General features: G+C 45.7%; 1 protein-coding gene across 10 annotated transcripts in view; it reads right to left on the bottom strand.

Moving 5' to 3' along the window:
• SLCO3A1 (solute carrier organic anion transporter family member 3A1) overlaps positions 1-16544 on the bottom strand; it is a 318828-nt gene that overhangs the window by 45469 nt on the left and 256815 nt on the right. For 9 of the 10 annotated variants that reach the window (XR_010588295.2, XR_012415465.1, XR_010588296.2 and 6 more), the window contains exon 5: positions 2938-3102. Coding sequence is in view for 7 of the 10 variants with exons in the window: in XM_065548475.2 (XP_065404547.1) it covers positions 2938-3102 (165 nt within the window). In the remaining 3 variants the exon portion in view is untranslated. Of the gene's footprint in view, positions 1-2937; positions 3103-9200; positions 12683-16544 lie in introns of those variants that run through there. The other variant, XM_073996787.1, reaches the window with a different exon arrangement.

The following is a 16544-nucleotide window of genomic DNA, read 5'->3' as shown; positions in this document are numbered from 1 at the left end:
CTGGGTGGTAATCTGGCCATATTGTTGTGATAGGGTTTTACATTTTATTTTATTTTTTGATTTATTTAATTTTTCAAGACGAAGTCTCGCTCTTGTTCCCCAGGCTGGAGTGCAACGGTGCGATCTCAGCTCACTGCAACTTCCACTTCCCGGGTTCAAGCGATTCTACTGCCTCAGCCTCCCGAGTAGCTGGGATTACAGGCGTGTGCCACCACGCCTAGCTAATTTTTGTATTTTTAGTAGAGACAGGTTTTCACCATGTTGGTCAGGCTGGTCTTGAACTCTTGACCTCAGGTGATCCACCCGCCTCACCCTCCCAAAGTGTTGGGATTACAGGCTTGAGCCACCATGCCAGCCCTACTTTTAAACTGAGATATGTTATGTCCTGTGAAATACACAGAGCTTAAGGGAACAGCCTGATGAACTTTTGCATCTGTACACACCCCTGTAACTACAGCTTAGATTAACCTTAGAACATTTCTAGCAGCTCAGGAGGCTCCCTGGTGCGCCTCCCAGTTAGCTTCACCCAAGGGTAACCACTATTCTGGCCCCTACACCTCAATTAACTATTCCTCTTTTTAATTCATCTAAATATGTGCTCTTTTGAGTCTCATGTCTTTCAACTCTGTGAGATTCAACCACATTGAGGCATGTATCAAAGTTCTTTCTTTCTCATTCTGTGTAATAGTTTGCCATAGAATATTCTATAATTTATCCATTTTACTGTTTATGGACATTTGGGTTGTTTCAAGTTTGGGTCTATTATGCATAAAACAGCTCTGGACATTATTACATATGCTACGTAAATGAGTGAACACAAACACTTATTTCTGTTGGACAGATGACCAGAAATGGAACTGATAGGTCACGGCATAGACATATGGTTAGCTTTGTTAGGCACAGCCAGAGTTTTCCAAAGTGGTGGCACCAATTTGCATTCCCACTGGCCGAGTATGAGAGTTCCAGTGGCTCCACATCCTCCCCAATACTTGGTGCTATCAGTCTGGTGGATGTTTAGTAGCATCTCACTGTGGTTCCAATGTACATTTCTCTGATGACTCATGATGGTTAGCACCTTTGTGTTTGTTTCTTGGCCATCTTGTGACATGACAGGAGATTTTAAAGGGGAAGATCAGAAAACATCACCTTCCCTTTCCTCTCAGCAGACAATCTGACTCCTATTTTACAGAGAAGATGAAGTCTGTGGAGCTGTAGCTGCCCCCATGCCTGGCCGTATCACCACACTCTCAGTAGTTTCCATCACATGTCCCTCCCTCTGCTCTTTCAGGAGAACAGGTGAACTCCTCTGTAAAGGGAGTTCCGTGCAAAGTCTTCTCTGATGAAGAAGGATAAATCTTGAAAGGTTAGCAGGTTTTAATCAGTCACATAAAGTAAGAATATTCACTCTCTCTCCTGCAAATCCCCAGCTGTGGGCTCCTTTCCCTCCACTGAGAAACCTGCTCAAGTCTTTCCTGTCCCGGCAACCACATAGTCACCACTCCCTCCCTCAACTCCAACACATGCCACAGGCCATGTCCTCTCTCCTTTCTCCCCTGGCTAAGTCCCGTGCTCACTGTCTACTCCTTCCCTCTCACGGGCTGCTCTCCACACCACAGAACAGGTGCTACCACTGCCACTTCAGGAACACAGCCCTGATACAGGCTGCAAGCCATCCTCATCATTAAAGCCAACTGGGACATTTGGGCCCTCACCTTGCTTGACTGCTCACATTGCAGATGGCTGCTTTCTTCTTGGAATCATCTCACCCTTGACTTCCATGATCCACATTCTCTACATTTCTTTTGGATGCCGTTGCTTAAATTTCTCTGCAGACTCCCCTATTTCTTCAGGTTGGGGTTTCACCTATCTTTTTCTAACTCTACACATTTTTTCCTATGTAAATTCCACTCCAGTGTCCTCAACTACCATCCATTTACTGAGGCAACTGAATCTCCACTACTACTTATAACACAGATTATCATCCCAGAGACCCCCTCTTGAGCCCCCAGCTAAATACTGGACATCACTTAGATATGCTATGGGCATCTCACACTCAACAGCTTCAGGTCTGAACTAGAAACTTTGCACAGATCTGATTCTTCTTCGTTATTTCCAGTCTTTACAACTGGTACCCCAAGCTCTCCAAGCCAGAAACCTGAGAGCCGTTGTTGATTCTTCCCTCTCGTTTAACTGCTATGTCTCTGTTGCTGTTGTGTCCACTACTGATCAACATCTCTGCTGATTAACTCAACAAATGCAGCTTCCTGTCACTTGAAGTAAAGGATGATATACTGTCACAAAACAAAAAGGAAACTAAGACATGCTGCAGGACCACATTCCTTACCCTGCCTAAGCAACACTGCTTCTCATGAGTGCAAATTGTTTTTCTTTACTATGTCAACTCCGAACAATTGGCAGTAGAAACCTGTAGTCTACGATTTAAAGAACTGTAAAGCCATGCCTGACCTTGGGGAGAAGGAGTGTCATGATCCATTAGTTATGTCTGCTGTGGGCACAGGGAAGAGTAGGGGAGTGTATGGCTTCCAAGCTCTGCATGTGTTAACTATAGGTTTCATGCTGCCAAGAATATTCTTTCTTTATGTAGCTAAAACCTGCTAACCTTTCCAGATTTATCCTTCTTCATCATATCTTCCCCAAATTTCCCATTTCACACCCATCTATCAACTTACTGGCCTCTCAAATGTACATTTTATATTTTCACTCTTTATTATCATGTGCTTTTAGCAATTGCTCCAGGCAGGGAAATCTTGCTCTGAGAATACACTTTAAATTCCTTGTGCACAGAGGCCACATATATCTTGTTGCTGTAGGCCCAGAGCAGAGTGGGGTTCTTCAGCAGGGCTCAGTAAATTCTTAGTGCCGTAAACACAGGACACCCTCCCCCGACCCTCTCAGGGGGCCTGAAGACACACTCACCAAGCAGCTGGTTGGCAGAAGAAGTGGTGAGGTTAAACTGCTGCTCCAGGTACTTCCCCAAGAAGGCAGCGAAGCCAGCCACCACTGCAATCTCCATGCAGGCGGCCAGGATGATGCAGGTGAACACAGGGTTTGAGAGCAGGTGCTTAGTGACCTTTGGGATCACTGCAGGGAGAGAGAAGGCTGACATTCAGGGTCAAGCTCACACCCTGTGCTCCCATCTTATAGCCTCCTGCTCCTGAGGCCCCTTCTTGGCCTGCTCTTGTCCATTTCAGCAAACAGCATCCAGAGGCACCCAGTTGCTCAGACCAAAATCTACACCCCATAAGTCATCCATGATTGTGAAATCTCTGCCTTCAAAGCATACACTGACTTGATGCCAATTACTATCTACTAAAACAGGAGAGACTATACCAGGACTTTTCTTACAGCTCACTAGACACACTAAAAAACTTTTAAAGCAATCTCAGAAGGTGTGTGTGTGTATAAAATAAATTATAAATATCAGTATATTTAAGTATATGTCAATATACCTGTTGATGGATCTATATATATACGTGTGTTAAGAAAATATACTTAACAGTTTCAAGAAAGATATGAAATTCTTGTGGTTTCCAAAATGTGTACATGCCTAATCAAACCCCTTCTTGCCATCTTCATGGCTACCTCTCTGGCAAAAGTTTTCATCAGCTCTCACTTGAAGACCACCAGAGCTACCCAACTGGGGTCTTAGTTTTCACTCTTGATCCAATATAATCATTCCCTGGGTAGCGGTCAGTGAGATCAGCTCAAATCAGTTTCCTTCTCAAAACCCTGGAATGGTCAAAATCCATATGCTGTGCCATGGCCTGAAGTCTGCCCCTCAGTGATCTGATCACACCCCCTAGCCCTTCGTCTTCCCACCCTCCAGTCAAGCCCCAGTGGCTCTTGCTATTTCTTGCTTGCACCCAGGTCCACCCCACCCAGGTCTTTGTCCTTGGGGGTCTTCCCTGTACAAGAATGCTCTTCCTGTAGATCTTTGCTGAATGTGTTCCCTTCTCCCTAGGGGGTCTATTCTCATCACCTGGTCTACCCTAGAAGAAGCCTCCCACTCAGTCCAGGTGCTCAGGGCTTCTATGAGAGCTGATGATGGGCGAAAGTGCTCTGAGGTTCATGCACCACTTTAATGACAGAGCCGGAAAGTAGGAATTGTTGAGGTCTTGTATTTCATTCTTTCTTTATTTATTTTTCTTAAAGCATGTGGTTTCGTACGCCACTAAGACTTCCCCTTATATTGGTGCTTTTAAAATAGGAGATTCGTTTTTTAAAAATCCTTTGGAAACAAGCACATTATTTGGATATTCCCAGCAATCAGAATCGTTGGCATGTGGTCTTCAGCCAAGTCTCCTAAATTATGGTATGATGTATTCTGGCAGTGTGCAAGAGAGCTTTGGGGCACCAGGACAACCCTGTCATTTCAATATTTGTGCCATGATTTAATGTGTCCTTACAACAAAGCTGAAATACAGCTGATACATCTAATGTGTGGTTTCATGGCTGTTACGGCTTAAGACACTGCTAGGTTACAAAAAGTAAGTAGATTTAAAGTTATTTAAAGAGAAGTCTTAGGTGCATAATGGTTCAGGTGGAATGCAAATAAGGCAAAAATTATAGAGGTGGTATCCCAGAAACTAGTTAGGGGAAGTCTGTGCTGCTGCGATCATAAAGTGTGGAATATCTGACATGCAGTTTACTTGTTTCCACCTATGCAAACAGAACAGATAAAACACAGAGTCCCAGAGGAAGCAGGTACTACACCACGTCTAGGAAAAACTGATCAGTGCCGTGGTGGCATGCAAAATAAACAGGTGGGCAGGGAGTCTCACACTGCATTCCAGGGTGAAGAATTAGCCAGCTGTCCTAAAGAAGCGAGCTAATTATACAGGCTCAATCTGATCTCCTAGGAGATGAAACCTCTAAATGGCCCAACTAATTAGAATAAAATAATAATAGGGGATGCTTAAGTTTTTAATGTTAACAGACAAGCTCAATAAGTCAAGAACTGGCAGATATACAAAACTTAGAATTTATCATTTCTAGGAATGGTATCAAGTTTCAAGAATGAAAATCTACATAGAAGACAGGCATCTAAGGGTTCTTTGACATAACACAAAGAACTTAGTTATGCAAATGGACTGAGTCAGATGACCAAAAGCTTGGAATTGGCAAAGCCTGAGCAACCGAATTCTATGTCATAACTAGATGATAACCAGAGCTGGTGGCCTTGGCTGTTCTGTGGTGGTTCCTTGTAAAATTCCTGAAACCTTAGGAGGCAACTCTCTGATTAAATCAATGAACGAATAAAAATAACACTTTTAAAAGGGTATGAATAAGAATAAAGATAATAAGAAAACAACTTTAAGTCCATGGTATTAATACACTTATACCCTCCTTGATTTTAAGTGTACTGGCCTTTATGTGTGGGTTTTGTCTATTTTTACAGGGTTTAAAACATTTACCATCATCTGAATTTTTAGAAATATCACTTCAAATAAATGTTTAGAAGTGTTTACCTTTATAACACCTATATGTAAATGTTGGGAAATTTTCCTGTGTTAAATCCACATTATGTTTAAACTATGGTACAAATATTTAGAGGAATCCTGACTGTGAATTATTTAAATATGTGGATTGTTCAACAAATATAGATGAATTCATTGGGCTTAAACAGAGGACAGTGAGGTAAGCATTTATCTTCATGTACAGAAGCCCCTTGGATGTTAAAACTCTGTCCTCATAAATCACTACTGATGAGTGAAAGCTGATTTGCTATAGTGTGTGGCACACTGTGATGGTGTAGTGTACCCATGGCAAGAGACCTATTGGTCATGCCACAGAACAATAAGTTTCACAATGTAGTGAGAACAGTATGGATCACATCAGGTTATAACAGTGCCTCCTTGTAATGAATACATTTGAATGTCCTGGCGGTTTATGTTTTGGCAAGTAATAACGCCATTTCTGCATCACAGTGCTCTTTTCGAATAAAGATATCTAAATTCTGGAAACATTGCCAATGTCAAATAGGCAGGTTGGGGACATTCCAGGAAAATGATCCTCTGCCATGCTTTCACTGTGGCCTTCATTTTTTTTTGTTAGGGTGCAGAATCTTCAGAGTCTAGGATTCCTGAAGAATAAAGCACCACAGCCATGCTTGATCACAAGTAAAACTGCTGCTGGGCTGATACCTCCAGCATTTGCTGATTAGCAACTTTGCTCTTTGGCTCAGAAATGACACTGATGATGATTTCAGTTTGATCACATTATCTATTTAGGTCCTGGTATCTCCCTGTCCTTGTTCAGAGTCACCATGATTTGTTTGGCGATGAGGAAGGCACTGTTCAACGAAGGCAACTCCGGTTAATGGAATACTTTTATACTTCAGCAAGCAATTTAATTATTCTGGAGATAATTCCACTTCAGTGGGAAGGATTCCTTCTCAAGATAGGAGACTGCCTGCTTTTGTCTTAATATCTAATAACTAATTTCTCCTTGAATTAGATGTGAAAAATCATTAGGTTTGAGAATGATATGACTGAATCATTTGACTTGAGGAAGCCTCAGTGGGCCTTACTTGCATGAAGAACATTCTTTTTTTTTTCCCCTCTACCAAGGCAATTTGCCTCCAGAAATGACAGTTTCCTCTTGGGTTCGCTATTTCCTTCCAGGTTCTTCCTCCCATCCCCAGTTTTTGTTGCAATCACTTGTAGTACCCTCAAAAGATGATTGCTTTTCAAAGGCTCAGCCTACCTTCCAAAACCCCAGTTTGAGAAGGGCTATTAATTAGCTTGGTCCTAGGGCCAACCCTGTGTTTCAAGCTTTTTCATTCAAATAGATTGTTAAGCCTATAAAATTCTGACTTTTTAAGGAGGTGGCAGCTAATGGGGTGACCCAGGCAAACAGAAACTGGTGAACCAAGGCCACACCAGGCCATTAAACATCTACAGACTCTCTTAGCCATGTACCCCCCACCTACCGATTTAGCCTCAGAACTTGGGAGCTGGAGGTGGGAGGTAGGCTGGCTTGAATTATGCAGCCTCACCAGCTGGAGAAACCTTTTCAACTCTCATTAGGAGCCTAGTACCGTCACCAGCAAGATGAACAAAATTGGAAAGAGCGGCAGGAGAGCGGTCTCTAGGGAAAACAGGTTTTCTACTACTAGTCTTCAAAAGAGATTCCCGTAGGATTAAGGGTTCTTGGAAACTTATAGGTCCTTCAGGATGGAGAAAGGCAGATTTTAGAGGAGTCATGAAAACTAATGTTGACAGAGCATTTCCTTTGTGCAAAAATGCAGTTCTAAATGCTTACATATCTGCTCATATCAAACCTGTGATCTTGGGACTATTAAATCTCCCATTTACAGATGAAAAAACTGAGGCAGAGAGGGGTCCCATGGTTAGAGCAGCACAGCAGAAACTCAAACTCTGGTACCTGCTGCCACGGCATGTGCTTGTAACCAGTATGCTATTCTGGTCTGGCTTCTGAGCTGCTCCTGGTTTGAAGATTAAGCATGCAGGCTACTCCTGGTAGTCAAAGGTGCAGCTTAATTCTAAGAAATACTGATAGTAATAGCAATAATAATAATAAAAAATTTCTACTTAGGTTGGGGAAAATGACCAGATCTGGCATTCGGGGATGTATCTGGGACTTAGTCCTTTTTTTTTTTTTTTTTTTTTTTTTGTGGGAAGAGAACTCGGAAAGAGAGGGAGGGAGAAATATTAATAAAAGGAAGAAAGACTTATAGAGCTGAAAGAGGAGGCTTGTACTGTAGAAAAGGTTTTGCTGAATGAGGTTGTATAAAATAATGGCTAAGAACCTGGTCTAAGGAGTCAGGTAATGGGGATTTGAATTCTGGCTTCAAGGCTTTAGTAGATGTGGAAGTAAGTGACTGGAGCACAGAACTCCATCCCACAGACTGCTATAAAGATGAAATGAGACCCAAGTGTGTAAAGCATGTGGCCCAGTGTCTCCGGCACACAGGTGTGAGCTCAGTATGAATCATAATTAATATAAAAGAAGTGATTCATGGTTAAGTCAGGGAGGAAACCCTGAGGCTCCTCGTCATGTGTAGTGTTCCTCGGAGCCATGGGGATACACGGTTTGCTGCAGATGTATCTGTGTGTGCTGCTTGGTGAGCTAGCAGAGAAGGGAAAGACCATGGGGTGGGGCAGCCACAGCCATGGAGAAGGTAGGCTGGGCTTAGTTCCCGGGCCATCTCTGTGGTCAAGAAGAGCTCCCACCTCTGAGGGCCAGGCAGCAGGCCAGGTCAGGAAACAATGTACCTGTCCATGGCCTTGGTTTCCATGTCCAATTCCCTGGAATTGAAGGTGCCCCAGGCAGTGGTTACTGTGGGGCTCAGTGTACCTGCTGGACTCTTGGTGTATTTCTGCTTTTAATCTCTCTACTGAAGTTGGCCTTGACTTTCTTTTCCTTTGATAACATTGCTGTCAACACACCACTGTCAGGGCTCCCAAGAAGGGGAGATGAAGCTAATGCATGCAACTGCTCAGTAATTACAATGGTAGCCAGTGCTTTTTCGGTTACCAGTGTTTGATGGGGCACTGTGCTAAGGGCTTTTCATTTAATTCTCACAACCATTACAATAGCAGGTCGTCTTAACATCATCATTCCCGACATGAGAAAACCAAGGCTTCATTGAGAGGCTGTAAATTCCACCTTGCCCAAGAATCCAGAGCTGGGAGGTGAGGGAGAGTGGATTTGAACTAAGGTCAGCCTGAGCTCCAAAGTCCACATTCTTAACATTCAGGTATTTTGTGGGGACCTGAATCTATAAAAGTTGTTTTTCTGAATGTTGAGTTGCCATGAGGAGCTTCCCAACACATGAGACCCACAGGAAAGAGAGAATAGAGAGGCAGGGAGAGCTTAGATGAGATAAATGACAGTCTTCAAATCATAACTTAAAAGGGAAAGGGGAAGAAATAATAAAGATGTAGAAAAATACTGTGATGGAAGTACAGGTGTGAATCCAAGGTGTGGTGACTCCTAGGAAAAATAGTGTCATGGAATAGCATCAAAGTTTAGCAACCACCGAGTTGGTTGCTTATGTGCCCCGTGCAGGCTTAAGCCCCCCACTGGATGCCCTTGCCTGAGTCCTTCTCTTCTCACAAGCCAGAAGCCACCTGGGAGCAAGGATGGAGTAGCTCCATCATTAGATGTGAGCACCACGCCCAGTAAGAGCAGACGCTTAACAAACTCAAGGTATCTTAAAGAATCTAATAAATAAATTTAAAAATGAAGGAATGAATCACAGAGCTTTGAAGGGTTAACTGTTACAGCCTCTTAAGAAACTTTGAGGCAACATAAACAAACTTATGAACAAACCATTAGTGACATTCCACAGGTTCACTGTCTGGGTGGAAACACATTTAGACTCTTGCTTCTACAATCAGGGTGAGCTTATTTGGTAAGTCAGTCCCCTGCCAATACATGTCCCCTGCCTGCACAGATGCAGGAGGACCAGTTCTGACCTGTTGCCCCCAGAGGAGGTCAAAGAACCCCCATGGCTTCTGGCATTCATGTGCAATTGGGAGTTCACATAGAATCATCTAGGGGGCTTTGAAAACATCCAGATGCTTGGACCCCTTCTTTACCCACAGAATCAGAATTCCTGGGCTGTGGCCCACACGCAGGATGGTTCAAGAAACTCCCCAGGTGATGCTGACTCAAACTCCTGGCCTGTGGGGCCAGAAATCCAGAATGTCAGTCTCTTCTTCATTTACACTGTCGATTCTGGAGGTATCTAAGCCATTCCCTTGTGTAGGGGTGGAGGAAAGCCCAGGTGGGAGAGGAGGCCTGCAGCGTCTGGGAGTCTTCTAAAAGCAAGTGCCTGCCACACACTGGCCCCAGATGGGGCAGCCTCCGGCTCCAGGTTCAGACCCAATGTGGTTTCACTGATTTGGATGAAGTTGCCTCCTAACCTCTGCCCTGGGCTATTGAGGACCCCAGGGGAGCGCTTCCTAACACCTTCTCATTGCAGGTTTGAGAGAAGCAGCTACCGGGTTTCCTTTTGACCATCCTCTGGAGGTAAGAGGCAGAGAGTAGTGCTAATTTTGCACAGAAAAGCTCGTGGCTTGAGTGAACAAATAAGAAATGATCAGCACCAGAAATGAGTGTTTAGAATGAAATCCCAATGTTGCCTGAGTGCGGCCAGGCTGGGATAACTCCCCCATCAATTCTATTGATTCCTTTAAAGTCACCAACGCTTCATAACCCCACCAAGAAGGCCCAAGAGAAAAAGAATCGTGTGGCTGCCCATTAGAAAATTTAAAGCACGAAGCAAGTGTCTGCAGAGGCCCAGTTAGCTTCCTGCAAGCTGCAGCTCCAAATTGGCGTCACCTCAGTCATTTCTGTCCCTCCGGAGTGTGAAGTCAGAAAAGCGCAGGCTCCACTCAGGATCACAGAGATGAAGAAAGCAGCCTCGGGGGTAGCAACGTCTTATTCAGACTCAACATGGTGTCTTTCCAGGTCAGAGGCAGCAGAGAGAAAAAGACTAAGGGAATAGTCTTTTTGTAAGCAAACAGCCGCTTTCACTGCTCCTGGCCAGCCCCTAAGAACCTTCTCTGAGAGAGTGGTGGCCCACCTCCGTGGCAGCAAGGCTGACTGCATTTGGCATTCATGAAAACTCTAACAATGGGGGCATTCACCCTGGAAAGTCTGGAAAGAGAAATACTGACATTCACAAAGAAACAGTGGGGGTGAAATACCCGATGGACATAAATGCCCATCTTTAAGCCTGGAGTTCCTGATGTTATTGCCTCAAGTGTTGAGTTTACAGCAGGCCTTCTCAGAGCCTTCATATGCTAATATATCACTTATGAATTTCCACGAGGATCACAGTGCCTACAGTGTTCCAAGCTTATTCGCTGAGTGAGTCCCCTGCCATTACACGTCCCGTGCCTGTACAAATGCAGGAGGACCAGCTCTGACCTGTTGGCCCCCAGAGGAGGCCACTCAAGGAACCCCCATTGCTTCTGGCATTCATTTGCAATTAGGAGTTCACATAGAATCATCTAGGGGGCTTTGAAAACATCCTGATGCTTGGACCTCTTCTCTACCCACGGAATCAGAATTCCTGGGCTGTGGCCCACACGCAGGGTGGTTCAAGAAACTCCACAGGTGCCGACTCAAACTCCTGGCTGGAAACAAGGGCTCCTCAGATAAAGTCCAGATACTTCAGAAGGGCAATGCTAAGGCTTTCAATAACTCATTCATAATTTCACGAAAGCCTCCACGAGCAGCTTCAGGTACCAGGAACTGCTGGTGAGGAAGCGGCCCCTAGTCTGCCTCCTAGCATGACCTTTTCTAAAACCAGACGTCTAGCTCCCAACAATGTCTTGGGCATTCCTGTCCATGTGTCTCTGCTTATCCCTGTCCCCCATCCCAAAGTTCTTCTCTCTCCATCCATGGGGATCCTGCTCATCCTTCCAGATTGGGGTGAAATGCTACAGTCTTTAAGCTAGTATCTCCAAGTTCCCTCTCTCTGGTCCTCAGTTCATCCATTTGAACCTCCTGTGAGCCTTTCCACTTTCTACCCTGTATCCTGGAAGCATTAGCCAAGTGGCCACAGAGTTAATGTGAATAAAACAGTTCCGAGTCACATGTCTGAGGAGTATGAATCTCAGAGAGGGTCAAACGGCACACAGGTTCCCAAAGTTATTTGGCCATCTAACCATTTCCCCATCCTTCTGTTATTGCTGCTGCTGATTTGTTTTTCCCTGAGCATCTCAAGGGACCCTAATTGGGAAACGCTGCCTTCTAATTATTTCCTTCATTCTTTCACTCAACACACGCTCCAGGAATATCAACAAAGTGCCAGGCATCATGCTAGGCACCCTCACATAGTTTGTCTCAGGAGCTTTGCTGAAATAACTTGAGAAGTGCAGCTGTAGCTTATCTATGGACCTATCCCTCCCATGCTGTCCACAGCAGGTCCCCTATTAATCAGTATTGATGAGAACTTAAGCCAGTGACCAGTCTGGTCTGTGGGGACCTACAAAAACAACTCCTGTGACATGGCAGAATGTAAATCACAGCCTGGCACAGGATTCCAAGCATTTGGGAGGGCAGATGGTCTCCTTCACCATGGAATCAGGAAAGAAAAAGTTTAACGGGAAATCCACACACAGGAAGAACATGGTTCTGAGGACACAGTGCATGATTTAAAAAAATGCTCAGCTGGTTAGCTGGCAGAACAAGGACTCTCAGATCACCAGGTTCCTCATAACATTATGCTGAAAGGCACAGGGTTTTAATTAAGAAAAATGTAGCAGAAACTGACAGCTAGATGGTAATGGATGGAGGCGGCCAAGGTGCAGAAGCATGAGGTGGGTCCTGTGGCCAGGCATGAGCTGTGGAGAGGCATGAGCTGGGTCCTGTGGCCAGGCAAATCTGTGGCTCCTGCTGAACTGTGAGAAGCACAGTGGTGGGGCGGGGTGAATGTGCTCCCTGACCAAGATGTAAAGCACCTGCCAGAAGATGGGTAACTGACAACATGAAGCCCAAAGTCCCCAGGGCAAGTCAGTTTTGGCTCCAGGGCTGGCACATCCTCTACCATTCAGCAGCCAGGGTGCCAGGAGCAGATCCTCTCCAACACAGGTAGTCACGTGTGGGCCGGTGGTGGCACTCAGAACACCTGAAGCTCTTGCCAAGTCTACGTCCATGGATTGGTCAAACACAGGCCAAAACCCTGAGTGGGAAGTAGGAGACAGGGGAGCTTTAGGGAAAGCAGCAATCCATTTACTCCCTCCCCTATCAAATAGCAGGCACTGAGCCTCTGCTGTGTACCAGGACACGAGCAAAAACAATTGCAGTCCCTGTGTTCATGAAACGTACAGCGTAAGTGAATAAAGGAAAATTATTCACGCACATAAAGGAAAATTACGATGTGCCTTGGAAGGGGTACCACCGGGTGGGGAAGATGTTCCTAAGTAATGACACATGAGCTGATGTCTGAAGATGAAATCAGAATTCCAGTAGAGGGAACAAATGCAGAGTCCTAGGAGGAAAGGAGCCTGGGGTATAAGGAGAACTAAAAAGAGGCCAGTGAGGTGGGCGTGGAGGGAACAGGGCATGACTGGCATGAGAAGGGTTTGGAGGGACTCAGTGATCATGGAAGGACTTTGCCTCCATCCCTTAAAGCAAGAGGCAGCAACTCGATCAGATGTGTTCTGAAAAGATCACAGAGTGGACAACAGCCTGGAGGGCCCAGGGCATGCTGGAGTGTGGAGTGTTACCTTATAAATGTTAACAAGGACCCTCAGATCAACAGAGATCAAGAGCAGGCTGGAGAGAGATTTGGGTGGCAAAATCGGCTGAACTCCATGATGGACTGCATTGCTGGAGGGCAGGCGAGGTAACAAGGACCCAGGAGGATCTCAGCTCCTCAAAAGGTGAACCTTCTCTAGAGCTTGGGTTCTGCATGGCCTCTTTTGGAGGGGGAGCAGGCTGCAGAAGTGTAAGTTTCTCAGACACAGGAAGGGCTTTGTTACATGGGCCCCAGCCTGATTCCCTTTCTTTTCTTTCAGCAGTTTATGGACAATTTAGTGAACCTTTACAGGAAACAGGGGAAAGAGCACAGGATTATGGAGTCTGGAAAACTAGGTCCAGCCCAGCCACGGGAATCTGAGTACCTGGTTTAACATCACTCAGGGATCAGGACAGAGGTTAGCAACATAACCACCCCATCAGCCACCTGTGGGGGCCAAATGGGAGGTTGATGCAAGAGCTCTGGAAATCATAACTCATCTCCTAGATTTGGGTGGTGGCTTTAAAGACTCTGAGCCTGAGGCCCCAGCCCTGCCTACTCAGCCGGCACCTGCTGGCACCTGCTATCTTTTCTGGGACAGGAAGAGACCACTTGGCAGTCAGTGTGAAGCGCTCAGAGACAAGAGTGCTCAGCTTTTGATTGCCCTGCTCTTTCAGTGATCAAAGGCAGGACTCTCCCTTTGGATTTTAAACCTCTGGTGCGATTACACTCATCCCAGCTAGAAAACCTGGCAGAGGGTCAGGACAGGCCAATGCTCGCAGGGAGTTGGTTCTTCCCTTCCTCTTAGGCTGCAGCTGTGTCTGGAAGACCCATCATTTTAGGGTACATCTGTGCTGTTGCAGCCAGCAGCTGGAGTTTTAGTACACTCTGCTAAGAAGTCAGTTAGCACCTGCTGACGCCACTTATTCTTTAAGAGAGTGTCCGTTTACTGTCAGAAGTGGCAGCATAATGCCATGGTTAAAAAGACCGACACTGGAGCCTTCGCCCGGGTTCAAATGCCTTTCCTTTCTATCTACAAGCCTCACTTTCCTTATTGGTAAGTGGTACCAATGCCTCCTAAGGTACAGGGATGAAATATAACAGTGCACAAAAAAATCATTACCTGCTATTTGTGCATGTGTCCACGTCTATACATACATGCAGGCTGGCAAGAAAGTATTCACTTATTACTTCATTCAACCAGTATCACCTACATGCTATGCACTGTTCTGTGCGTTGGAAATGAACAGATGAACTACAGCTTCATCCCTGGAAAATGCATAATCTTTGGGCAGACACAGACAAGCAGAGAGACTGCCATGGTAATGTGTTCACAGGTGCTCTGCAGGGATTCTGGGGACCTCAGAGGAACGCAGCTAACCCAGCACCGGGTACACAGGGGCATGTACACAGAGGGGCTTTGGGGGGCTTCCTGGGGAGGTGAGAACAGAGTCCAGCCCAGAAGTGAGCTGAAGAAAGAAGGGCATTCCAGGGAGAAACAGCAGCAAACAAGAGATTGCCTGATGCATTCCAGGAAATGTACAGAGCTGGAGGGAGAAGGCACATGGACATGCGGCTGCAGAAGAGACCCTTGTCACGTCCATCAAGGCCTCTCAGGGCAAGAGACGCCGGAGAAAACTTACAATGAAGCACAAAACTGTGGAGGTGATATTTAATACACTATCTGATGGTGATACTGTACCTTTGTCTATTACAGTCCCTGAACTTCTTCCCTCCAGGTGTAGCCTCTCACAAGCAATTTTGCAAACTCTGAGCATTTGCTAGATTCAGCACACTAGGTGCAGCCTTGTCCACACACGGCTTACCAAGTAGGAAAGGGGAGGAAAGGACACAAGAGGATGAACGTGAGGTGTGTAAAAAACAGGCCATCCAAAATGCGAGATCAGGGAGGAGCAGAGCCAGAGCCACGTCTTAAAGGAAAAGTTATTTGGTGGCACAGCTGAGAAGTAAAAACTTGCCTTGGCTTGGCTGGCCCCCACATCGGGGAGATACTGGAGTGTAACAAACCCAAGTATTTGTTCATCTGCTTTCTGCATGGTAAGATGGTTATGGGGCTGTTGCTATAGGATGGGGACTTCCAGGCTGACCTGGAGCAAGACTCTGGGCTTTCCGTCTCTCAGCTTTGGATAAGGGTTGCAAACCCAACTGATGGCTGACTGTTGGAAGCAGATGTCTGAAGCCTGCTTTTTATAGGGGAATGCTCTGAAAATCGAATCACAAACTCTAACCCCCATATCACCAGAGCTTGGTTTCCTCATCTAGAGACAGGAATAAACAGTGATACTGACCTTACACAGTTTTGGTAAAGACTAAACCAGACACCACATGTGAAAGCTGAGAGGAGTTAAGTGATGTGGCCAAGCCTGCATGATTAAGAAGTGACTGAGCAGGCCGGGCGCGGTGGCTCAAGCCTGTAATCCCAGCACTTTGGGAGGCTGAGACGGGCGGATCACGAGGTCCGGAGATCAAGACCCTCCTGGCTAACACGGTGAAACCCCGTTTCTACTAAACACATAAAAAAAAAAACTAGCCGGACGTGGTGGCAGGCGCCTGTAGTCCCAGCTGCTCGGGAGGCTGAGGCAGGAGAATGGCGTAAACCTGGGAGGCGGAGCTTCCAGTGAGCTGAGATCCGGCCACTGCACTCCAGCCTGGGCGGCAGAGCGAAACTCCGTCTCAAAAGAAAAAAAAAAAAAAGAAGTGACTGAGCTGGATTTTAACCTAGGTGGGTCTGCCTCAAAGCAGAGAGCCCCATTTTCTCCCAGGAGCAGGGGAAGACTTTCTAAGTTCCAGAGAAAAGGGGCTGGAAGGGCTCTTCTTGGTGTAATGCCAGCTCTTCTCAGCGCAATGCCAGCTCTTCTCAGGGGCCTTTGCTGTCTGCAGAGCACAGCAGGGGACACAGATTGATGGCCAAAGAAGAAACCCATTTGCAAACTCAGACAAAATGGATGAGAAATTGCAACACAGAGGTTTTAGGAGCAATGTCAATTCTATGTATACATGCAATGCTGTTCAGCTTATTTACATCCACAAATGTGTAACACACTGCATGTATAGCACTGCATTTGAAGCGTGGGTTTCACAGGATGCAAACTGGATGAAGGGTTTTGGAATGCCAGGGAGCACTGCATGGTGCTTTTGGTGGAAAAGCTCATATAGCAAAAACGTGTGTCTCACATGGAGAAATAAATCATATAAACGACTGTGGCCCCACTTCATGCACTGGCACGTATAAAATGTGTTTATTAGCATAATAGCTCACTTCACTGTATTTTGGCTCTTAAGG

Source organism: Macaca fascicularis, chromosome 7 (assembly GCF_037993035.2).
Source record: "Macaca fascicularis isolate 582-1 chromosome 7, T2T-MFA8v1.1".
Classification (NCBI taxonomy): domain Eukaryota; kingdom Metazoa; phylum Chordata; class Mammalia; order Primates; family Cercopithecidae; genus Macaca; species Macaca fascicularis.
Note: the sequence above shows the minus strand (reverse complement) of the source record. Positions and strands in the feature narration are given on the sequence as shown.